The 26,420-nt window shown below is 45.6% G+C and overlaps 1 protein-coding gene across 2 annotated transcripts in view; it reads right to left on the bottom strand.

The window, feature by feature from the left end:
- Nucleotides 1-26,420, bottom strand: part of ELAPOR1 (endosome-lysosome associated apoptosis and autophagy regulator 1) — a 402,340-nt gene that overhangs the window by 258,379 nt on the left and 117,541 nt on the right. For both annotated transcript variants that reach the window (XM_073561048.1, XM_073561047.1), the window contains exon 2: nt 15,505-15,625. In XM_073561048.1, the coding sequence (XP_073417149.1) occupies nt 15,505-15,625 (121 nt within the window). The remainder of the gene's footprint in view (nt 1-15,504; nt 15,626-26,420) is intronic.

Below are 26,420 nucleotides of genomic sequence, written 5' to 3'. Positions count from 1 at the left end.
CAACAAATATAAACCTAGCACTCAACTTAAAGGTATTTGCAAGGAGGTTTATTGTAGTACACGAAAAAAGACGTTTCGGTCAATGTGACCTTCTTCAGTTATGAGGAGAATAATCTCTCTAAGGTAATGAGCTTGTCAGAATATAGGAGAGGGGCAAACTTGCCTCCAGATGTGGGCTGGGGTGTCATTCTTTTTAAAATGAAATCGGGAGAACCCCTTTTACAGGATTATTTCCAAAAAAGCAATTTTTAAGGGGTTTTAAAAGAGGCAACCTTAGGCCGGATTTTAGATGCCCCATAACTCTCCCCCTTTTGAAGAATCTTTGTTTATCATTAAAGAAAGTTTGCTTGAATTTTGATAAAACATGCATATTTAGTTCAGCTTTTTCCCTGGCATTCTTTGGTGCCCTTAGAATAGGTGAATTAGTCTCGGCAAAGAAAGCAGAACTCTCCGGGCTCATGCTTTCGGATATTACATTACACGATTCTTGTGTAATTTTATTCATAAGGAAATCTAAAACAGATCAGATGGGTAGGGGGTCAAGATTAAAACTCAACACAATACCAAATGCAGTAATTTACCCTGTCGCTAATATTAAGGGTGTGTGCACATGTATGCAGAAAATTCCTGACTGAAAACCGGACTCCTTCCCAGAAAATGTGCATTTTTTTTGCGCATTTTCCGCTCGGTTTTTGAGCAAAAAACGCATGTTTTTTATGCGTTTTTTTCCGGAGCGTCCCCATTCTCATAGTTAGAAAAGCAGATTTTTTCCCAAAATTAATGAGCATGCTGCGTTTTTTTTCGCTGAAAAAAAGCATCAATATGCACAAAAAGTGCAGACTTCATTAAAATGAATGGGATGCTTCTTGTAAGCATTTTTGCCGGTAAAAACGCTTACGTGTGCACACACCCAAAGAGATGGATACAAAGGAGGCCTAGTGTTTTTGGCCTCTTATTTATCCATAAGGATAATATGCCAGCTAAAATCTTTCAATTTAATTCCATGTTCAAGAAATGCTTGCGTCTTTTGGGAAAAAAGGATCTCAAAATTACATCTCACTCTTTTCGAATCGCTGCAGCTACCGAGGCTTTTAGATCCGGACTATGTGATTCTAAAATTATCAAATTAGGCAGATGGGAATCAGGTAGGTTTAAATTATATGTTAGCCATGATCTATATGAGTATTAATTTTTACATTCATTTTCAGGTCCCATTATAGTTTGGATTAATTATCAGACACTTATATTTTGGGCACAGAAGAGAGCTAGCCAGCGGTCAAATACGGAGAATTTATCTTTCAGTCCCTCTTCTGTTCAGGGTTTTTGGCACAGCGTAAGGGGTATGAAATGGGCAAATTTTGTTACTGAATTCAAGAAGCTTTCTAATCATCTTGTTCCTGATCAGGTTATTTTCCACTTGGGAGGGAATGATCTCGGAAAAATTAAGACTCTGGATTTATTGGCCTTCATGAGGAAGAATCTTTCTGGTCTTAGACAGTCCTTTCCTTACACTGGCTTCATTTTTTCTGAGATTGTTCCCAGATTAATATGGAATGGGAACAAATTATAATTCTTAGGCCAGGGTCAGACATGCGAGAAACTCGGGACCGGAGCGTGCGGCTGCATAGAAGTACATGCAACTGCACACTTCGTCCCGAGTGCCGACGGCAGTGCCGGGTATTGACATGCGATACTCGTGCGAGTTTCTCGCATGAGAATCCATAAAAGGGTAAATAAAGGAATAGAAAAATGTATGCCTTTAGGTAATGGTTTCTCATTTAGGCACGTTGACCTGGAAGGCTTCTTGCCTGGAATTTACAAGCGTGCCATGGTTCATTTGTGCGATATTGGTTTGGATTTTTTTCATTTAAATTTACAATCAATGGTCGAGAAATGGCTGCAATGTTGTGGGGGGCCATGCCTCTGACACATGGCATTTGAGAAAATCGCCCAGTCTATAGGTAGATTGATTCGTGGTGGTTGAATTATGGATATTCTGTAAATTTATTTTATTTATTATATTAAACTAGATGGAGGTCCGATGCTATCGCATCGGGAGGGCGGTAATGTCATGATGGGGGCAGGCTTTGCAGCGTTGAGAATCTCTCCCCCCCCCATGTGCTTACTCACCTATCCACTCTCTCTTTCCCCATGTGCTGACTTCTCCCATCTGTGCTCTCTTCTTTGACCTGTCTTCCCCATGTGGTATCCCCCTTGTCTGCTATTTCTCTCCTTCTTGTGCTGTGTTCTTCCCTCATATGCTGGCCTGTTTGAGCTGTCTCCCCCTTATGCTCTGCCTGTCTCACCCCTGTGCGCTTTCTCTCTCCCCCCCCATCTGCTGTCTTCTCCTCTCATGTCATCTCTTGTTTGACCTGTGTCAGTGAAATATTTTACCTCACAAAATGAACCCTCTGTGATCCCCTGCTGTAATGTCAGTATTGTCTTTTGCTTCCTCCCCTGCCCAGGAGACGTGGTATGCTCTGTACATGGTCAGACACAGACAGTTTTTAAAATTAACTTTCGTTCGTGGGAAAACCTCTTTAATGTGACCGGATTTCTCTGCCTGTAGACACGTCGCGCATCTGCCACCGGGATAAGCCGAATGATTCACTGCGCCTGGATAGAATTCCACTGGTGGTACCACACAAGAGGCTGTGTGAGTGTGTGTGTGAGTGAGAGACTGTGAGAATGTGACTGTGAGAGTGGTGCGTACGGCAAATAGAGTGTGTGCGTGGTGTGTACGGCATATAGAGTGTGTGTGGTGCGACAGAGTTCCGCTGGTGGTACCGCCCAATAGGTTGGTACCAGCAGCAGTTTCCATATTTAGACACCCATCACTTGGGTGTCCCAATATGGCATTCGGTGAACTTCCTCCGCTTGGAATTCTGGGATACAGTGACATCTGAACAGAACAGGAAATGAAAACATTACAAAGCAATTATATAAATAGATTACTTTAAGTAACCCTGAATAAACATCAAGGCCATTTCCTCCAGTTATTGTCTTGTGTTTTTCTTAAGAGTATGGATGGGTCTTGTGTTGCCATGGTAACCCTCCCTCTCAAGAAATAAAATAATAAAGGGGGTCTCATGGTAACACAGACCTGGAATAAATCATTTTATTCGTGTTAGTGTGTATGAATTCCTTTAGTATTGGCTGTCAGGCCAGGGTCAAGTAAAGGTCAACACGTTAGCTGTGGTGTTGTCCACGAGCAGTTCAAACTGGTTCTGACCAATTTCTTGGTGCTCTTTTTAACAGATTCCTATAGGTTAAATTTGAAAAGTGCTGGCCACAGCTATTGTATATAAAGCCCACTTCAGGCTTGCTTTTGCAATACTATGTTTTCAGAAGAAAAAGAAGATCCCACCCTCCCTCCTGCATATTTAGTTAACTATATTTTCTCGTTGTGATGTATTATTTGTGGGAAAATCACCCAGTCTATGGGTGGATTGGTTCTTGGTGGTTGAGCTATGGATACTCTGTGAATTCATTTTATTTATTATATTAAATTACTTTAAGTAACCCTGAATAAACATCACGGCAATTTCCTCCAGTTATTGTCTTGTGTTTTTCTTAAGAGTATGGATGGGTCTTGTGTTGCCAAGGATGTGTTTAAAAAATGCCCCTGTGCAGAGATAATCTTATAAATGTGCCCCTGCTATGTACCGTGTAATGACTGTGTCTGACCGTGCAGGAACATGGTCTGCTCATACCACATCTCCTGGGCAGAGGAGGAAGGAAAAAAGTATAGACAGGACAGTACAGGATCACAAATAATTCTTTCTTTGAGGTAAAACATTTTTAAAAACAGGCAAGGAAATGTTTTACCTCACAAAAAGTAACAGCTGTGATCCTGTGCTGTAATGTCTGTATACCGTATTTTCCGGCGTATAAGATGACTTTTTAACCCCTGAAAATCTGCTTAAAAGTCGGGGGTCATCTTAGACGACGAGTGCATATGGGGAGAGTGGTCCTGATGAACAAGGGAGGGTGCAAGTGGTATTATCATCCCCCTTTTACCTCATTGGTGGCAGCGGTGCGGCGGCTCCTCCTTCAGCAGTGTAGCGGCTCTGTGCTGGGGGTCGGCGGCAGCTCCTCTTTGTTCAGCATGGGGGCGCTGTGCTGGGGCGCGGCTGCCGAGGCTCTCTGCCCAGCGTCGGGACTCCTCCAGCATTTCCCCAAAGCCCGAGGCCCAGGCAGCTCCATTGCTGCGATGGTGGCCCCCTGGAAAATGGCCGCCGGAGCCCACACATGCTCAGATTCAGATCTCGTCCCGAGATCTCGGGAGACTAGATCTGAATCTGAGCATACACGGGCTCCAGCGGCCATTTTCAGGGAGGCTACCGCATCGCAGCAATGGAGCTGCCTGGGCCTCCGGGCTTTGGGGAAATGCCGGAGGAGCCCCGGCGCTGGACAGAGAGCTTCCGCAGCCGCCCCCCAGCACAGCGCCCCCACGCTGGACAAAGAGGAGCCGCTGATCCCCAGCACAGTGCCGCCACAGTGCAGATGGAGTAGCCACCGATCCCCAGCACAGAGACCCGCAGACAACACCGCTGCCACCAATGAGGTAAAAGGGGGGATGATAACTCCACGTACACCCTCCCTTTGTCATCAGGACCACTCCCCCTCACCCGGCATATAAGAAGACCCCCGACTTAAGAAAATTTTCTATTTTAGCTGGAAAAGTTGGGGGGGGGGGGTCGTTTTATACGCCAGAAAATACGCTCTCTTTCGCTTCCTCCCCTGCCCATCAGATGTGGTATGATCAGATCATGTTCCTGCACGGTCAGACACAGCCATTACACAATACACAGTAGGGGCACATACTGTATATAAGATTACTAGCTGAAGAGCCTGGTGTTGCCTGGGCATAGTAACCAACTGTGGTTAGTTATAACAAATTATAATGATTATATTGCACATAAAAACATTTCACAGCATATATTCAACACTACAGACTTGCAACACAAATTAACTAAACGATTACCCAAGTATCCTCTCCTGTGTGATACTTTCTGCTGAGCTGTGTATCTAATCCTATCCTGTGTGATACTGACTGCTGAGCCGTGTATCTAATAGACGATAACACCATAGAAGAAATGTTAATAATAATAGGCCTCAGTTACCACAACTGTCTACAAAGAAAATTGTTGCTGATAGCAACCAATCACAGCTCATTTTTTCGTCTTTTAAACATTTCTGGGACAGCATGGAGAGTTTGGAGTGGCGACTTTTGTGTTTCGACTTTTATGTGGCGAGGTTGGTGTATGTGTGGTGAAATGTGTGCTAAGGGTGGTATATGTGTTGAAGCACGTGGTAGTGTGTGGCGCATTTTGTGTGTGTGTTCATATCCCCGTGTGTGGTGAGTATCCCATGTCAGGGCCCCACCTTAGCAACTGTACGGTACATACTCTTTGGCGCCATGGCTCTCATTCTTTAAGTCCCCCTTGTTCACATCTGGCAGCTGTCAATTTGCCTCCAACACTTTTCCTTTCACTTTTTCCCCATTATGTAGATAGAAGCAAAATTGTTTGGTGAATTGGAACGCGCGGAGTTAAAAATTTCTCCTCACAACATAGCCTATGATGCTCTCGGGGTCCAGACGTGAGACTGTGCCAAATTTTGTGGCTGTAGCTGCGATGATGTGGATGCCAATCCTGGACACACACACACATATACATACATACATACATACATACATATATATATATATATATATATATATATATATATATATATATATAACTGTGTTCCAAATTATTATGCAAAAAGAGTTTAGGAGTGATAAGGTTAGAATTTTTTTGCTTGTCATTTAAACTCATTGATGGTGATGTGTGTCAGGGCTCTTTATATCACTGAAAGCAATTGCAGATACCTGTGCAAATTAGTTTGGCAAGTGTGTCCAAATAATGGCAAGACTACTTAAGAAGGCTGTTCCACATTATTAAGCAGCCTACATTTTTTGCCAAAATGGGAAAGAAAAAGGATGTGTCGGCTGCTGAGAAGCAACAAATTGTGGAGTATTTAGGTCAAGGCATGACTACAATCAACAATGCCAAGACACTTCATTGTGATCATCGCACAATCAAGAAGTATGCAGCTGATTCCCAGCACACACGTGTGCGTGCTGATAAGGAAAAATTGAGGACTCTTTCCAACAGGCAATTGCGTCAGGTTAAAAGAGCAGCTGCAAAAATGCCTTGTCATAGCAGCAGACAAGTTTTTGAAGCTGCTGGTGCCTCCAACGTCCCCCGAACATCAAGATGCAGGGTCCTTCAGAGGTTTGTAGCTGTGCGTAAGCCATCCTGTCGACCACCTCTTTCCACTGCACACAAGCAGAAACGGCTCCAGTGGGCCAAACGATACATGAAGACTGACTTCCAAACTGTTTTGTTCACCGATGAGTGGCGTGCAACGCTCGATGGTCCAGATGGATGGAGTGGAGGATGGCTGGTTGATGGACACCCCATGAAAACACGGCTAAGGCGCCAACAAGGCGGAGGTGGAGTAATGTTTTGGGCTGGAATCATGGGGAGAGAGATTGTCGGCCCCTTTAGGATCCCTGAAGGGGTAAAGATGAACTCCATAATCTATGTGGAGTTTCTAAAACAGCACTTCCTGCCATGGTTCAAGAGGAAGAACCGTGCTTTCCGCAGCAAGATCATTTTTATGCATGATAATGCACCGTCTCATGCTGCAAATAACACATCTGCATCTCTGGCTGCTATGGGCATAAAAGAGGACAAACTTATGGTGTGGCCACCATCTTCCCCTGACCTCAACCCCATTGAAAACCTCTGGAGCATCATCAAAAAGGAGTGTCTATGATGGCGGGAGGCAGTTCACATCTAAGCAACAGCTCTGGGAGGGTATTCTGTCCACATGCAAAACAATTGAAGCACAAACCATCCAAAAACTGACAAATTCAATGGACAAGAGAGTTCAGAAGCTTCTTTCGAACAAGGGGTCCTATGTGCAAATGTGACATCATCTAGAATAAAGTTTTGACTTGAAAACTGTTTGATTTCATTTTGTAATAAGCTGATAATGCTTATAATTTCACAATTGACCATTTTTTGGTTCAAAATAAAAATAAAAAGGTTGAAAACTCTGCTGTGCATAATAATTTGGAACATGCAATTTGAGTGTTTCTTATTTTTAAAAATATACTGTTTTCATAGGCAGTTTGTTCAAAAACATTGCAATTATACTAGAATATTAGATGACTGGAAAATAAAAATGACTGCAATTCATATAGGTAATTTTGAGAAAATATGAGGAAATATTTTTTGCATAATAATTTGGAACACACACACACACACACACACACACACCCACCCACCCACATTGAGCTTTATATATTAGATCTCAGCACAGGAACACTTTATTTAACACATCCAATTGTGGATATTATTATTCCAAGATCTTTGATTAAAATCAACTTTAATCTATTGATTAAAATCAACTTGGGACAAAGTAATAAAGTAAAAAAAAAAAAAAATAATAATGTGTAAAAATAATCTTTTAAAAATTCCTAAATAAATTAATATATATTCCCTAATAAATTCTTCTTTTAGTATATAAAAAAACAATAAAAGATCACATATTTAGTATTGCCACATCCGTAATGACCTGCCCTATAACACTGTCCCACTAGTTGACCCCTTTAGTGTACCCCCTTTAAAAAAAAGCAAAAAACAAGGCAAAAAACAATGCTTTATCATCATACCGCTGATCAAAAAGTGCAATAACACGTGATCAAAAAGAAAGGATATAAATAAATATGATACCGCTGAAAACGACATCTTGTCCCACAAAAAAACGAGTCACCATACAGCATCATCAGCAAAAAAATAAAAAAGTTATAGCTCGCAGAATAAAGTGATGCAAAAATAATTAGTATTGTATAAAAGCGCCACAACATAAAAAAATTATATAAATGAGGTATCACTGTAATCATACTGACCAGAAGAATAAAACTGCTTTATCAATTTTACCACACGTGGAACAGTGAAAACGCCCCCGCAAAGAAATTAATGGAATGCTGGTTTTTATTTATTCTGCGTCCCGAAAATCGGAATAAAAAGCGACAAAAAAAGTCACGTGCCTGAAAATGGTGCCAATAAAAACATCCATACGTCCCACAAAAAATAAGACCTCACATGACTTTGTGGGTCAAAATATGGAAAAATTATAGCTCCCAAAATGTGGTGACGCAAAAACTATTTTTTGCAATAAAAAGCATCTTTTAGCGTATGACAGCTGCCAAACATAAAAACCTGCTGTAAATAGTAAATCAAACCCCCCTTTATCACCCCTTTAGTTAGGGAAAAATAATAAAATTAAAAAAAGTATTTATTTCCATTTTCCCATTAGGGTTAGGGCTAGGGCTGAGATTATGGTTAGGGGTGTGTTGGGGTTAGGGTGGGAGTTAGAATTGGGGGGTTTCCACTGTTCAGGCACATCAGGGGATCTCCAAACACGACATGGCATCTGATCTCAATTCCAGCCAATTCTGCGTTGAAAAAGTCAAATGGTGCTCCTTCCCTTCTAAGCTCTGCCATGCGCCCAAACAGTGGTTTACCCCCACATATGGGATATCAACGTACTCAGGATAAATTGCGCAAGAACTTTTGGGGTCCAATTTCTCCTGTTACCCTTGGGAAAATAAAAAAATTGGGGACTAAAAGATCATGTTTGTGGAAAAAATAGGTATTAGACCTACCGGTAATTATATTTCCAGGAGTCCATCCTGACAGCACCATGGAGGACGTCCTCCTCCTCCTTACAGGGACAGGAAAGCACACGGGAGATTAAAAGGTCCCGTCCCGCCCCCTTTCCCTCAGTGATTTAACATGTACCACAGCGTGGATAATGCAAATAACACTTTACTGACAAAATCATATTACAGCATATGACATAACATGAACAGGGAGGGAACTACCCGTGCTGTCAGGATGGACTCCTGGAAACATAATTAACGGTAGGTTTAATACCTATTTTCCAGGACGTCCACCTGACAGCACCATGGAGAGTACCAAAGCACCTCCTCAGGGTGGGATTACCTCCTGGAGATCCTTTCTCCCAAATGCGGTCTGTTGACCAGATAGGACATCAAGCTTGTAGTGCTTGCAGAATGTGTCAAGTCTGGCCCAAGTTGCTGCCCTACGGATTTGATCCACCAAGGCGCCTGCTCGCTCAGCCAAAGAGGCAGATACCGCCCTTGTAGAGTGGGCCTTTAGGGTATCTGGCGGGTTAGCGCCTTCAGATTGGTAGGGGTTTGAGATTACCCAAGTGAACCATCTTGCGATGGATGCCTTAGAGGCTTTTTTCCCCTTATTTTTTTCCCCCCAAAAAGAGGAATAGTTTTGGGTCAATATGCCAACTGTTAGTGGCCGCTAGATAGTCTATAATGGCACGTCTCACATCCAGAGAGTGGGGACTCTGTTCCTTCTCATTACAAGGGTTGTCACAGAAGGATGGTAACACTACCTCCTGGTTTAAATTTTGACTAGAGGCTACCTTCGAAACAAATGCCGGGTCTAATCTCAGGATTATACGGTCTGCTCTGATTTGGAGATATGGGTCTCTGGAGAACAGGGCCTGGATCTTACCAACTCTCTCTTAGCCGTAGTGATGGCTATGAGAAATGCCGTCTTCCTAGTGAGAGTCGAGATGGACATCTCCTCACTGGGGACATAAGGATTCTTACATAGGGATCTGAAGACCAAGCTAAAGGTCCCAAGGCGGGGTGAGCTGCCTGATTGTGGGTGTAGCCGTTGTGTGGCCCTTATGAACCTTACTACCCAAGGATGAGAAGCCAGGGGGTAATCAAAGAAGGAGCTCAGGGCCGAAATCTGGACCTTTAAAGTGCTGGGCTTAAGGCCTTTATTAAACCCCGACTGCAGGACGTTTAGGACGCTAGGGAGGTCAGGGGTACCTGCCACAAAGTCGGACCTACCACCCTCCAGACAGAAGCCTCTTCCATATCTTCAGGTATATTGCGGCTGTGACCGGTTTCCTGCTGACCTGCAGAGTAGATATGATAAGCCTTTTGCTTTCAGGATGTCCCTTTCAGGATCCAGGCCGAGAGGTGAAGTCTTGCTCGGGCAGATCGGGCCTTGGTAGATGACATCTCCCTTCAGAGGGAGCTCGATTGGGCTTTCCACTGCCATGGCCCCCAGTAGGGGAAACCAGCTTCTTCTCGGCCAGTATGGGATAACCATAATCACCTTTGCGCGGTCCTCGCAGATTTTCCCGAGTATCGCCGGGATGAGTGCCAGCGGTGGGAACGCGTATGAGAGGGGTTCTTCCCTGACCTGGCTCAGGGCATCTATGCCTTCCGGATGATCCGTAGGGTTCAGGGAGTAGAATCTGGAGACCTTCAAGTTTTTTTGGTTTGCAAATAGGTCTATTCTGGGGGTCCCCCAACGCTGACACAGTTGGTGGAATATCTCCTGGTTCAGCTCCCACTCTGTTGGGCAGACTTGCTGTCTGCTCAGGTAGTCCGCTACCACGTTCTGGGAACCCTCCAGGTGAATTGCGGTTACCAAGAGTACTATGCCTTCTGCCCAGAAAAATATTCTCTCTGCGAAGGCCTGGAGCGGTCGATGCCTGGGACCTCCCTGGTGCTTCAGGAACAAAACTGCTGTCACGTTGTCGGACAATATTCGGACATGTTGATTCTCTAGGGTAGTCTGGTTTCGTTTTAGGGTTTCCCAAACCACGTAAAGTTCCCTGAAGTTGGAGGATCGGTCTCTGTTGTCTTCTGGCTATTTCCCCTGAAAGATCTTCCTTTCTACATGGGCTCCCCATCCCACGTGCTGGTGTCTGTGGTGACTACTATGTATGCAGAGGTGGTCCATAGTACGCCCACCTGCAGATTCTTGGTCTGTGTCTACCACCGAAGCGATCTCCTTACCGGCCCTGGTGGATTCATGGGTTTGTCGAGTGAAGACTGACACCGGTCTCATATTGAGAGAATCCCCTTTTGTAAGGGTCTCGAATGGAAATGAGCCCATCTGACGCACAAAATGCATGTCGTCATAAGGCCCAGAACCTTCATGGCTGCTCTTATGGAGGCGCGGTGCTTCAGGAGGTCTTCGACTTTGTTTTGCATTGCCTCCTGCTTTTCTTCTGGTAGAAGGGATATCCTGCGCCCTGAGTCTAGGAGTACTCCGAGGAAGATCTTTCTGTTCTCTGGTATCAGATCTGACATCTGCCAGTTGATAATCCAGCCCAGGAACTCCATTACTGTGATCGTCCAGTTTCTGTCTCGGACGAGAGCTTCTTCCGATCCTGACACAAGGAGAAAATCGCCTAAGTATGGTATAATCATGATTCCTTGGCTACTCAGGTATGCCACTACCTCCGCTACCAGCTTCGTGAAGATGTGGGGGGGGGGGGGGGGCGAAGCCAGCCCGAATGGGAGGCATTGGAACTGGAAGTGGCAGGTCCGGGTCAGTAGTTTGACCGCGAACCTTAGCAGTCTCTGGGATAAGGGATGGATCGGGTCCTGATAGTAAGAACTTTTCAAGTCGAGGGTGCACATAATAGTGTCCCGGTCTATGAGATGTATTGCTGACCGAATCGATTCCATCCGGAACTATTTGTACCTGACCCAGGCATTTAAAGGTTTTAAATTTATAATAGTTTGGGCCTCGACGGATGGTTTTGCGATGGAGAATAGCGAGGAGTAGTGCCTCTTGCCCATTTCTTTCAGGCGGACCGGCACTATAACCGCTGAACAGGCCATGTCTTGTAGGTCTGTCCCCATGCGGAGTTAGTCAGGACTACAGTGGGGGAAATATATCTGTGGGGGGAATGGAGCAAACCTCTATGCTGTAGCCCTTTGCAATGGTTCTGAGGACCCACTGGTTGTGGGTAATCTGGGCCCAATTTTCCGCAAAGTGGCAGAGTCTTACCCTGATGCCTATGACATCATTGCCTCTTAGATCCAGAGGTTGACGCAAAGATGGAACCCTTGCTTCTCCCACCCTGGCTGTGGGAGCTCATGTAGGAGCCTCTGTTGGGCCTGCCCTGGCTCCTAAAATCGGGTGTCTCCTAGTGAAGAATCCTCTCTGAAAGAACTGGGGTCATTTTGTTTTTTCTTCGGGAAAACCCTTGCTTTTGTTTGAAGCTAGCTCTAAGATGTTGTCTAGGGCTGGCCTGAACACTCTTAGGCCTGAGAAGGGGATGGAGCATAATTTGTACTTTGAAGCGTTATCCCCCGACCAGGACTTACGCCAGACAGCTCTCCATGCTGCATTAGACAGGGAGCTGTTCCTGGCCGCAAATCTTACCGATTCGGCCGACGTGTCTGACAGGAACGCCGTGGCCGACTTCATGAGGAGAAGAGATACCAGGATATCGGCTCTAGGGGTCTTGCTGCTCAGATGTTCCTCCTACTGACCCATCCACAAGAACATAGATCTGGCCACCGAGGTGGCTGCTATGTTAGCTCTAATAAGAGCTGCAGAAGTCTGCCATGTCCTTTCTAAGAGAATGTCCGCCTTTATGCCCATTGGGTCATGGAGGCTTGATGAGTCTTCGAACAGGATGGTGGTCTTCTTGGTGACCTTGGCTACTGGGACATCGATCGTAGGAATCTCTTCCCATAGTCGTGTTTCCTCAGGATTGAAAGGTAACCGACCCTTAAAGTCACAGGATAATACCAGCAGACATTCCGAAATCTTTCCATTCATCTAGGACCATCACTCTGATGTGTTCGCTTGTAGGGAACACCGTTTGTCTCTGAGACGTGAGTCCCATGAACATCAGGTCATGTCTAGATTGTGGCGTAGGGACTTCCTCAATCTGCATAGTGTTTCATACAGCCTGGACCAACTCATCAGTGTCCTCTGCCAGAAAACAGGTACTTTGTGCCCTGGTCATGGCTGTCTGCTGGGATCTCCCCTTCCTCCTCTGGATCGGAGTCCCGGAAGTCAGAACAGTCATCAGATCTTGGTTCGGAATCTGGTTCTGCCTCCCACCTCTCACCAGGGATCTCATCTCTGAGAGGAGGGATGGTTGCTCATCACTTATGACCCTTGATGTACAAAGTCCACAGAGGGTTTTGCCATGAGTGTCTAGTAGCTTTACGTGGCATACAGGACATCTGACAGATTTTGCTGGGGCCTTGCCGGAGTCCTTAGTTATGGTCGGGGGAGCTGCTGGGGTTCCCTTATCCTAATGATATAAGATAGGGGTAGTCAGGTCAGTCCATCCTGTTAATGACTGCGGGGCTGGCTGTGGGGTGGGTGGTCTGCGCCAGGCGCACTTACCCCTCTGTCTGCTGGAGCTTATGTTTCCATTGCCGCCGCGTCCTGTGGTTGCAGTCAGTCACTCTCTTCCCCCAGAGTCCGCTGAAGGTTCAAACCCGGCGTCCGTGACGTCACCGGAAGTGACGCGCGTCTTCTCACGAGAGGCCAAGAAACCACATGCCGGCCACTTCCGCATTCCACTCTGGAACGCAAGTCGCCGCCTGCGTCCCTGACGGCGCCTGATCGTGACATCGGCACCCGCTCGGAAGCCCAGCTGCCTAAAGAGACCATGCTCCACACCGCCTCCACTGCCAGGAATCCGGCGGTCAGATGTCCGGAGCAGAGAGCCTCCCACTGGGAGGAGCGGCTCCCTCCAGGAGCATCGTCCTGCTCTGTGGCCTTTGGGGCAGATGGACTTCCCACCGGGAAGTTTCGGCCCTGGGCTTCTTGACAGGGGGAAGGATTGGACTGGCAGCACGATTCCCCTGGGCCCTCCGGTAAGTTCTGCAGCGATCCTCTCGTGTGTCCCTCCATGCAGGGACAAGAAAAACACTGAGGGAAAGGGGGTGGGATGGGACCCTTTAATCTCTCATGTGCTTTCCTGTCCTTGTAAGGAGGAAGAGGACGTCCTCCATGGTGCTGTCAGGTGGACGTCCTGGAAAATATAATTTTTTTATTTTCACACCCAGGCGTTATAAACTTCTGTGAAGCACTTGGGGGAACAAAGTGCTCACCACACATCTAGATAAGTTCCTTGGGGGGGTCTAGCTTCCAAAATAATGGTCACTTGTGGGGGGTTTCCACTGTATAGGCACATCAGGGGCTCTCCAAAAGGGGACATGGCACCCAATCTCAATTCTAGCCAATTTTGCGTTGAAAAAAATCAAATGGCGCTCATTCCCTTCCGAGCTCTGCCATGCGCCCAAACAGTGGTTTACCCCACATATGGGGTATCAGCGTACTCAAGACAAATTGCACAACAACTTTTGGGGTCCTGTATCCCTTGGGAAAATAAAAACTTGGGGGTGAAAAGATCATTTTTGTGGAAAAAAATATTTTTTTAATTGTACGGCTGTACGTTATAAACTTCTTTGAAGACCTTGGGGTGTCAAAGTTCTCACCACACATCTAGATAAGTTCCTTTGGGGGTATAGTTTCCAAAATGGGGTCACTTGTGGGGGGTTTCCAATGTTTAGGCACATCAGGGGCTCTTCAAATGCGACATGGCATCCGATCTCAATTCCAGCCAATTTTGCGCTGAAAAAGTCAAACAGCGCTCCTTCCCTTCCGAGCCCTGCCATGCGTCGAAACAGTGGTTCCCCCCCACATATCAGGTATCAGCGTACTCAAGACAAATTGCACAATAACTTTTGCAGTCCAATCTCTCCTGTTATCCTTGGTAAAATAAAAAAAATAGGACCTGAAATAATTTTTTTGTGAAAAAAAAATTAAATGTTCATTTTTTAAAAAACATTCAAAAAATTCCTGTGAAGCACCTGAAGGGTTAATAAACTTCTTGAATGTGGGTTTGAGCACCTTGAGGGGTGCAGTTTATAGAATGGTTTCACTTTTACGCTACTTCCAACAGGTGGTGCTACAGAGTAAGTCCTCTTTCTATCAGAACCTCCCACTCCCGTCTCCAAGACTTTACACGTGCAGCGCCAATTCTTTGGAATGCACTTCCCAGGTCAATACGATTAGTCCCCAATCCCGACAATTTTAAGCGTGCCCTGAAAACGCAATTATTCAGACTGGCCTATCGCCTCAACAAATTAACCTAATCTATCCCTGTGTGGCACAGCCAAAAGTTTTACCATAACCAGATTTCCCGCATCATGTTCCCACATGCTTTATGCATCCATTAGCCCTCTGTGTCTGTACTGTTACACACTTAACATTATGGCTGGTCCATACAATCAGGGCAACTGTTACCACCCACCTTTTGTGTCTACCTCTTTCCTCATAGACTGTAAGCTTGCGAGCAGGGCCCTCATTCCTCTTGGTATTTGGTATCTGCTATATTCTACTGTATGTGATTATTGTTATGCTGTAATGTCTATTGTCTGTACAAATCCCCTCTGAAATGTAAAGTGCTGCGGAATATGTCGGCGCTAGAAAAATAAAATTTATTATTATTATTTATTATCTGAAGAGACAATTTGCATACTAACCTTTGAAGGACTTTTTAAACAAAAAGTAAAGAAATAAATCAACTGAAAACTCCATGGCACAATGAACTTACAGCACTCTGTTCCTTTGACTGGATCTGGCAGTCCTGTGCACAGTCCTTGGGTGTGAGGGACAGCCACTCGCCATCTTGTTCCTTTACTGTCACATTCAGTGTATTCATAATGGTATTCTGACTGGACAACAGTGAAAAATAAAAAACGTTATTCAGTATAAAAAAGAAAATTATGAATTAACACAGAAGAGATTGTTCTAAATTTGTTCTTTCCATTTCCTAATCTGATAGGATCTAACAAAGTCTGTGACAAAAAGATGTAGACTTTCAACATTTCAAGTAATATCTTGCTGCCATAATTAAAATGCAGAAAACCTGTGTGTTTGCGTATCTTAAGAAAGAAAAGTATTAACTTATTACATTATGGGAATCTATACAGTTGTTTTTTTTTTTTTTTACAAATTGCTTACTTTAATGAATGTATTACTTCTGAGTTAGCATTACTACAACTGGTAATAGATAATATCCCTCATCCATACAGAATTATGTTCTGCCATATATCTACTGTCAAAATTGCCTCCATAACTCAAAAATGGAAATCACCTATAAACCCCATAGTCTCCAAGTTATTGGATAAGGTAAACTAATTATACATATGAGGATATAAAACCAGCATAGATGGTTACAGTCTGATGCAGACTGGGAATGTTGGAAACTTTTCAGTGCAGGTGCTTTATCTATTCTATTATTTCTAAACACTGTTTTTCGGGGATTTCTTTGTATCCCCGTTCATAATGCACCCACACACACAAATGATACACCATTTGAAAGGTAAACTTGCCCCCTTCAGCAAGAAAATAGCCAAACAAACCACACATCCACGATTTAATCACAAAATACAGTTTAAACATTCACTTTCATAAACCTGCAGTAAGGAAAAATGACCTGCAGGTGGCACCACAGTACACCAAAGCACACTACCAATACATTTGCAAACATGCACTGCTTTTTCGCCCCCCCCCACACACACATACACGATACACCGTTTGAAAGGTAAACGTGCTCCTTTCAGCAAAAAAGCAGCCAAACAAACCACACATTCACGATTTTATCACTAAATACAGTTTAAACATTCATTTTCATCAACCTGCAGAAAGACACAATGACCTGCAGGTGGCACCTCGACCGGAAAACATTTTTTGGCATCTACTTATCAAAACAATTTATTGTATTACCAATCTACATATATAAATACCGGTCTGTGTTCCTCATCTCATGAAATACATTTACGTTTGACCAGCTTGCTTTTGCTGAAATTAACTGCGCCCCCGATGACCAATGTGTGAAAATTTCGCACGGGTCAAGCTAGTACTACTTATTTTGGATGTATAGCTGCCAGTGTGCAGCTTTTTATTTTAACATCTTCACAACTGGAAAGAAGGGAAGTCAAAAAAGTTAGCTCAAAAATGACATGTCCAGACCTATAATTTTTTTCCCGGTGACGATGGATGAAGGAGAACTTTTGCAGAACAAGTTGTAGTTTTTAATTATTCGCTTTTCCTTACAATGCACTGAGAAACAGGAAACAAATCCAAACACGACTCTCCCAATGATTTTGTGTTTATACATTGTTCACTGTGTGGTAAAAATGACTTGACAACATAATTCCAAGAGATACTGTAAATTATGAGCGGAGAGCCTCTGGCCCGCAAGCTGTCAACACCAAATTCTCTGGGGGGGGGGGGGGAGGATTAGAGTGCTTAGGCTGGTGACTAGTGTTGAGCATTCCGATACTGCAATATCGGCTATCAGCCGATATTCGCAGTATCGGAATTCCGATACTTTTAGTATATCAAATACCGGAATCGGAAGTTCCCATAATGCAATGAGCCAGTTTGATTTTATTCAGCCAATGATGATCCTAAGAAGTGTGGGCACATCCTGTTAGAGCATGTTAGGCATGTAACTACTGGCATGGCTGTGATTGGCTGCTGAAATGATGTCATGATGCACCATAAAAGCCGCCGCCGCCATTTTGGGTTCACTCTGCTGTGAATTCAGTTAGGGATAGGACGCTGCTGTTCTGAGGGACAGTGTGACCTAGCGATTTGCTATATTGTGCTTTACCCAGGCTACTTTATCAATCGCTGTAGCTTTCTTTTGCCATGCAGCGCTGTTCACGGCTGTCTGCGAGGTCTCTGTGTGTGAGTGCAGCTCACACTGTAGTGTGTTGTGCAGTCAGCCACCTCCGGTTGTAGTCCACTCCGCGTGCATCACTGCCTCATACATTGTCCTTTTTAGCATTAGTGCTGCTCATTTTTCCAGATTTCTCTTATTAGTGTGGTTCCATCTGTATCCAGCTACAATATTTGCAAACACTATAGAGGAGTAGATAGAGGAGCCTTTCTGCTGGCTTGTGCCCTGCAGCCCCAGCCAGATTAGTATTAGCCTATTTTTTGGAGCCTCATCTATTGCATTGTAGGTTACCTTCGGTTTTACATCTTTGGGCACATCCAGTGTCTTTTTGTGAAAAAAAGATAAGTTAATAAAGTTCACCAAGAAGTATCATTTCTCCTTGCGGAGAATGACATGCTAAGCATGAAGAGACAATTTGCATAATTGTAAAGTTCACCAAACACTCCACTTTACAGTTGGGTAGGCCACATTAGCTCATATTAAAGTCTAGTCCACACTTTGTAAAATTAGTGTTTCTTATACCTGTTAGCAGCTGTTCAGGAATAAGCACACTAAGCCCTTAGAACTTTTCTGCCTATCTTTATCAGTCTACAAGATGAAGAAGGCAGGGAGTAAGGCACGTGGTTGTGGAGTTTCTGCAGGGAGAGGACGTGGGGATTCTGTGCCTGCTGCGGGCACCAGTGACTCAGCATCCCCCAGTTTTCCCAGGGAACAGTCCTTTATGCGCAGCTTTGTAGGAGCACGCCGTACCCCACTGCTGTGGGACGAACAAATTGAAGCCGTTGTCGGATGGATGGCAGCTAGCGCATCACATTCAGTTAGTTCCAGATCCTCTCAGGTCCAGAGCACTGAAGAGCACCCATCTGTCTCTTCACCACCTGCCAAATTGCCCAGGCAGTCAGAGAGCCCTGGACAGGAGCCATCTCTACTTCTGTTCTCTGAATCTGTTGGCTTGGAAAGAGGGGGCCAGCCAAGCAGCATTCGAGAATTTGAAGAAGTAGTATGCAGTGATGCACAACAGCTATGTCTCTCTGAATCTGAAGAGGCGGGTGGGCCAGTGCCTATGGTCAGCACACCTCAGTACGCATCTGATGAGACTCAGGTGCCACTTTCTGGTGCGTACTGTGCTGTCAAGACTACCCAGGAGAAGCAGTCATTTGAAGAGGGTAGTTTAGATGATGAGGTCCTTGACCCATCATGGCGTGAGGTACAGGAAGGTAGTGGGAGCAGCTCTGAGGAAGAGATTCCCAGAACGGCCAAAAAAAGAGGGAGAGGGAGGGGGCAGACTCGGTTGCCTGTAGCCTCCACTTCAGCACCCATTAGGAGCATGCCTCTTCCAAAACCCAAAACGGGCACTCCCAAGACTTGCAGTGCCTGGTCCTTTTTTTTTTTTTTTACACAGTTGAAGACGACATTTGCTTTGTCAAATGCAAGCTGTGTAATCAGAAAGTGAAAAGAGGAAAAAGTGTCAGCAACCTCAAAACCACAAATATGTGGAAACATGTGCGGACCAAGCACGTGGTGGAGTTACAAAGACACACTGAAGACCTAGGCCAACCGACAGCGCCACCTACCGCCTCTTCAGCTCATGTTGTAGCCTCTTCCTCCAGCTCACACACAGCTGGTTCGGCTTCCTCACAGGATCACCATGGAAGAACCTCTGGCACTCTTGTACAGAGACACAGTGTCATTCCACCCACAGCACCACGTTCCCTGTCATCCTCACACTCCCAGGCCAGTCTACAGCCATCGGTAGCACAGGCATGGGAGAAAAGGCGCCCATACTCGGCAAACCACCCCCGAGCACAGGCTCTGAATGCTGGCATTGCAAAACTACTGTCCGTTGAAATGTTCTCATTCAGGGTGGAGAAGGACACCTTCCGTAACTTCATGGCATTGGCAGTCCCACAATACAACGTGGTCAGCCGCTTTTATTTCAGCAGGCAAGCCGTCCCTGCCCTGCAAAAGCATGTGGAGGGAAAAATTAAACTTGCGCTACTAAACGCCGTCAGAAGCAAGGTCCACCTGACCACCGATGCGTGGACCAGTAACCATGGACAGGGACGATATCTTTCCCTCACTGCCCATTGGGTAAATGTTGTGGAGCCGGGTACAGATCTTGAGAGTGGCGCTGTACGTGTTCTGCCAACTCCAAGGATTGCAGGAATCCAGTATGTACACATTAACTCCTCATACTCCAGGTCCTCTGAATCAGCGCTGCAGGAGCCGTCACAGTCCACCTCCACATGGACCAGTGAACGCTTACCTGTTACGATCGATATGAGCACAGCCGTGGCCAAACGTCAACAGGCCGTATTGAAATTAATTTCTTTGGGGAATCGAAGCCACACAGAGCAGGAGCTCTGGAATGCCATCAAGCAGGAGAGCGACGTGTGGTTTGTGCCAGCGAATCTCCAGCCAGGCATGGTAGTGTGTGACAATGGCTGAAATCTGGTGGCAGCTCTGGGCCTAGGCAACCTCACTCACATCCCATGTCTGGCACATGTGCTCAACTTGGTCGTGCAGAGTTTTTGAGGGACTATCCGGATCTTGATGCACTGCTGCACAATGTCTGCATAGAGTGCGCTCACTTGCGGCGTTCCAGCATGGCAAGATCGCGCATTTCAGCTCTGCAGCGCCGATTCCGCCTTTCGGAACATCACATCATATGTGACATACCCACCAGGTGGAATTCAATGTTACATATGTTGGAGAGGTTGTGTGAGCAGCAGGCAGCAGTAATGGAGTACCAGCTGCACCAGGCGCAAACAAGTCGCACTGCGTGCCGTTCACACTTCATCACCACTGAGTGGGCCTCTATGAAGGACATCTGCCACGTTTTGCGTGCCTTCGATGATTCCACGCAGATGGCGAGTGCAGATGATGCACTAGTCAGCATGACTATCCCCCTTATCTGCCTGCTTGAAAAAACACTACAAGCACTAAGGGAGGAGGTTGTGGAAGAGGTGGAGGATGAGGAGTCACAAATGCCATCTGCTTCTGGACAGTCTGCGCAACGTGGTTCCTCACAAAGGCCTAGGCAGGGGACACTTTGTGAGGAGGATGAGGAGGAAGTCAACGGAGGAGGAAGAGATCTGTCCAGAGGAGGGAGGTACACAATGCTCTAGTAGTCAGTATGTAGCGTGAGGGTGGGGTGATGCAGAGCAGGCAGAGATGACACCTCAAGCAGGGGACAGCATTTCTTGGCCAGTTGACAGTCTGCAGCACATGGTTGATTTCATGCTGCAGTGCCTGAGAAACGACCGCTGCATCGCCCACATTCTCAACACGGCTGATTATTGGGTGTACACCCTCCTAGATCCTCGCTACCGGGACAACTTACAAAGCCTCATAACACCATTGAACCAGGAGCGTAAAATGCAGGAGTACCAAGACACACTGGTGCATTCCATCATGTTCTCCATTCTACCCGAGAGCAGTGCTGCTAGTGCTTTACAAAGCAGCTCAGTGCGTCGAGGCAGTTGAGGAAGCTCTGCACAAAGAGGGAGCAGAAGCAGCGCCTCAGCACAAGGCAAGACCAGTATGGCCCAAATGTGGCAAAGTTTTGTGCCCCCGCCACAAATGTCTACACCATCACAGACGGCTCCAGTCAGCAGGAGGCAATGTTTCCGTCAGATGGTGACAGACTACATGTCTTGCCCTCTCAGTGTTCTCCCACATGGCTTCTTCCCCGTTCAAGTTTTGGGTCTCTAAGCTGGATACATGGCCAGAGCTTAGCCAGTATGCATTGGAGGTGCTGGCTTGCCCTGCTGCTAGTGTATTATCGGAACGCGTCTTTAGTGCCGCAGGTGGTGTACTAACAGACCGTCGCATGTGACTATCCTCCGATAACGTTGACCAGCTTAATTTTCTGAAAATGAACAAGGCCTGGATCTCGCAGGAATTTGCCAGTCCTCTTCCAGATTAAATAATTGGTTGGCAACAGTATCCAGGTCTCCTGTTGTGTTCATGTTTATACCACCTGAACTGTAATCCCTGGGCTCCAACACCGCCAGTTGCTGCTCAGAAGTGTCTTTGGCACGGGTACTCCCTCCTGCCCAGCCTGGTTCCAGCACGCCAGCTGTTTCCGGGAAGTGTCAACGTCACTTTGCCTCCAATACGTTGTACTGTCGTGTTGCAGTCGGGTTAGCCGAGTCTATGGTGCCTGCAGTTTAGGTGCTTCCTATGTGGGCTGCAGGATCTGGCAATGAAGGCTGGTTCTGTAGTGCCAATAGGACAAGCTCCCCCTGTAGGACTGTGGGTTTTGGTAACTCCGGCCGGCTCGCAGCCTTGCAACTTTTTTTTTCATGTGTACCTTCTGCTGCCTATCTGAGTTCCAGTACCATTAGCTGGCTCTTTGGAAGTCAATCTTGAATATGTCCCCTTGGGTTCCAGTAACGTCAGCTGGTTCCAGGCAGAGACTTTGGCTTAGGTGCCTCCTTCTCGGTATCCGAGTTCCACCAACGTCTGCTGGTCCTTGGTAGTGCTTTCTGGCACAGGTACCTCCTGCTTAGTAACTGGGTTCCAGTACCATCAGCTGGTCCTCGGTAGTTCCATTGGCTCTTGTACCTTCGGCTACCCATCCAGGTTCCAGTACCGTCAGCTGGTTCTCAGCAGTTCCTCAGCCTTCTTGTACCTTCTGCTACATTTCCAAGTTCAAGCTTTTTGAAATGGTTTTTGGTAATCACTCTGGATCTCCCTGATGACGACCCTAAAGATGACGACCCTGAAGACCACTCCGAAGAAGAAGATGGCAACCCCGAAAACGACGACCCTGGAGACGATGACCCTGAAGACCACCCCGAAGAAGACCAAAAAGATGACCCTGAAGAGGATGATGAAGGAGAAAGTGTGGGAGAAGTATAAAAGAAAGTGAAGAGCATGGAAGTAGGGAAACATAAAAATCTGACAAAATATAAAAAAGCTTAACATAGTCAATATCTTTGTAACTCCGAATGTCTTAAAAAAATTAATTCCTGCTATTCCATTTGATTGGGCTAAACCTCTATGCCTTTAATGTCTCCTCCACCTCCCCCCATACATTCTACATTATTCTTAGTTGTTTTCCTTCATGTAGAATTAAAGTAAGGGTTTATTTTCTTTCCAATATTTGTGTCCCATTGACTTGCATTGGTTTCCGGTATCGGAATCGTCGATATCCGATATTTTTGGAGTATCGGTCCGATCCAATCCGATATCGGAAGGTATCGCTCAACACTACTGGTGACCCTTAAGTTCCTCCTTAGACTGCAAGCATACACAGGTATCATTGACTACTGAAAAATGACATGCTTGCAACGAGGGATTACATCTCGAAACTAGCCAGTGCCAGCATACAGGATGTTCTTTGATGGAGGCATTCATGTGCTCCCTTCCTTTTGATGAAGGCATCAGTCATAGTGGGTCCTATGCAATTCATTCATCAGTCTTTATATGCCATTTGAGTTAATAGTCCCAGTGTTTCCTATGTGATGTACACTGCTCAAAAAAATAAAGCAAACACTTAAACAGAATATAGCTCCAAGTAAGTCAAACTTCTGTGAAATCAAACTGTCCACTTAGGAAGCAACACTGATTGACAATCAATTTCACACACTGTTGTGCAAATGGAATAGACAACAGATGTAAATTATTTCAATTATCAAGACACACTCAATAAAGGAGTGGTTCTGCAGGTGGGGACCACAGACCACATCGCAGTACCAATGCTTTCTAGCTGATGTTTTGGTCACTTTTGAATGTTGGTTGTGCTTTCACACTCGTGGTAGCATGAGACGAACTCTACAACCCACACAAGTGGCTCAAGTAGTGCAGCTCATCCAGGATGGCACATCAAAGCAAGCTGTGGCAAGAAAGTTTGCTGTGTCTGTCAGCGTAGTGTCCAGTGGCTGGAGATGCTACCAGGAGACAGGTCAGTACACGAGGAGAAGTGGAGGGGGCCGTAGGAGGGCAACAACCCAGCAGCAGGACCACTACCTCAGCCTTTGTGCAAGGAGGAACAGGAGGAGTACTGCCAGAGCCCTGCAAAATGGCCTCCAGCAGGCCACAAATGTGCATGTGTCTGCACAATTGGTTAGAAACCGACTCCATGGGGATGATCTGAGTGCCTGATGTCCACAGATGGGGGTTGTGCTCACAGCCCAACACCGTGCAGGACACTTGCCTTTTGCCACAGAACAAATGGATTGGCAAATTCGCCACTGGCGCCATGTGCTCTTCACAGATGAAAGCAGGTTCACACTGAGCACGTGACAGATGTGACAGAGTCTGAAGACACCATGGAGAGCAATCTGCTGCCTGCAACATCCTTCAGCATGACTGGCTTTGCAGTGGGTCAGTAATGGGGTGGGGTGGCCCCACACCGTGCGGCCCTTCAAAGAAATGCCACCCCACACCATTACTGACCCACTGCCAAACCAGTCATGCTGAAGGATGTTGCAGGCAGCAGATTGCTCTCCACGGCATCTCCAGACTGTTACGTATGTCACATGTGCTCAGTGTGAACCTGCCTTCATCTGTGAAGAGCACAGGGCTCCAGTGGCGAATTTGCCAATCCTGGTGTTCTGTGGCAAATGCCAAGTGTCCTGCACGGTGTTGGGCTGTGAGCACAACCCTCATCTGTGGATGTCGGGCACTCAGACCACACTCATGGAGTCGGTTTCTAACCGTTTGTGCAGACACATGCACATTTGTGGCGTGCTGGAGGTCATTTTGCAGGGCTCTGGCAGTGCTCCTCCTGTTCCTCCTTGCACAAAGGCTAAGGTACCGGTCCTCCTGCTGGGTTGTTGCCCTCCTATGGTCCCCTCCATGTCTCCTGGTGTACTGACCTGTCGCCTGGTAGTGCCTCCAGCCTCTGGACACTATGCTGACAGACACAGCAAACCTTCTTGCCACAGCTCGCATTGATGTGCCATCCTGGATGAGCTGCACTACCTGAGCCACTTGTGTGGGTTGTAGAGTCCGTCTCACGCTACCACGAGTGCGAAAGCACAACCAACATTCAAAAATGACCAAAACATCAGCCAGAAAGCATCGGTACTGAGATGTGGTCTGTGGTCCCCACCTGCAGAACCACTCCTTTATAGAGGGTGTCTTGATAATTGCCAAGATTTCCATCTGATGTCGATTCCATTTGAACAACAGCATGTGAAATTGATTGTCAGTGTTGCTTCCTAAGTGGACAGTTTGATATCACAGAAGTTTGATTTACTTGGAGTTATATTCTGTTGTTTAAGTGTTCCCTTTACTTTTTTTGAGCAGTGTATAAACAGTAGTCTCCATGTATTCTATGTGATGCATATACAGAAGTTTCATATCTACACACGTGGTCAAAAATGTTGGTACCCCTCATTTAATGACAGAAAAACGCACAATGGTCGCAGAAATAACTTGAACCTGACAAAAGTAATAAATCAAAAATCTATGAAAATGAACAAATGAAAGTCAGACCTTGCTTTTCAACCATGCTTTCACAGAATTTTTAACAAAATAAAACTCATGAAATAGGCCTAGACAGAAATGATGGTGCCTGTAACTTAATATTTTGTTGCACAATCTTTTGAGGCAATCACTGCAATCAAACGATTCCTGTAACTGTCAATGAGACTTCTGCACTTCTCAACAGGTATTTTGGCCCACTCCTCAAGCAAACTGCTCCAGTTGTCTCGTGTTTGAAGGTTGCCTTTTCCAGATGGCATGTTTCAGCTCTTTCCAAAGATGTTCAATTGACTGCCACTTAAAATTAGTCCAATGTTTTCCTCTTAGCCATTCTTCGGTGTTTTTAGCTCTGTGTTTGGGGTCATTATCCTGTTGCCAGACCCATGACCTGCGACTCAGACCAAGCTTTGACACTGGGCAGCACATTTATCGCTAGAATCCCTTGATAGTCTTGAGATTTCATTGTACCCTGCACAGATTCTAGACACCCTGTTCCAGATGCAGCCCTAGAACACAAAAGAGCTTCCTCCATGTTTCACAGTAGGGACAGTGTTCTTTTCTTGATATACTTCATTTTTCTGTCTGTGAACATAGAGCTGATGTGCCTTTCCAAAAAGTTCCATTTTTGTCTCATCTGTCCATAGGACATTCTCCCAGAAGCTTTGTGGCTTGTCAACATGTTTGGCAAATTACAGTCCAGCATTTTTATGATTTTTTTTTCAACAATGGTGTCCACCTTGGTCGGCTCCCATGAAGTCCACTTTGCGTCATACAGTGACGGATGGTGCAATCTGACACTGATGTTCCTTGAGCTTAAAGTTCACCTTTAAATCTGTTTAGTAGTTTTTCTGGGTTCTTTTGTTACCATTCATATTATCCATCTCATTGATTTGTCATCAATTTTCCTCCTGAGGCCACATCCATGGAGGTTGGCTACAGTGCCATGGAGCTTAAATTTCTGAATAATATTTGCAACTGTGATCACAGGAGCATCAAGCTGCTAGGAGATGGTCTTAGAACTTTTACCTTTAACATGTTTGACTATAATTTTCTTTCTAATCTCCTGAGACAACGTTTTCTCAAGACCAGGGGTTCTTTCCCTGTCCTTAACGCTAGGGGCACCCTAGCTCGCCCTGTTCCCCGGATTACTTCTGAGGGTGAAGATGATAGGCCCATGTACATTGCCTTAGCTCCTGAATCCATCCTCAGTCTGTAACCTTCCCTCACCCATGGAAGAGGGGATTAGTAGTGTACCGCAATACACCAACCAGACTAACAAAGTAACACAAACAGGGAAAAGGAAAATGTCAATCATACAAATATACACACAAACAACAGAAGAA

The sequence above is a fragment of the Dendrobates tinctorius genome, unplaced genomic scaffold (assembly GCF_039654945.1).
Source record: "Dendrobates tinctorius isolate UK_male_01 unplaced genomic scaffold, ASM3965494v1 ptg000312l, whole genome shotgun sequence".
Classification (NCBI taxonomy): Eukaryota; Metazoa; Chordata; class Amphibia; order Anura; family Dendrobatidae; genus Dendrobates; species Dendrobates tinctorius.
Note: the sequence above shows the minus strand (reverse complement) of the source record. Positions and strands in the feature narration are given on the sequence as shown.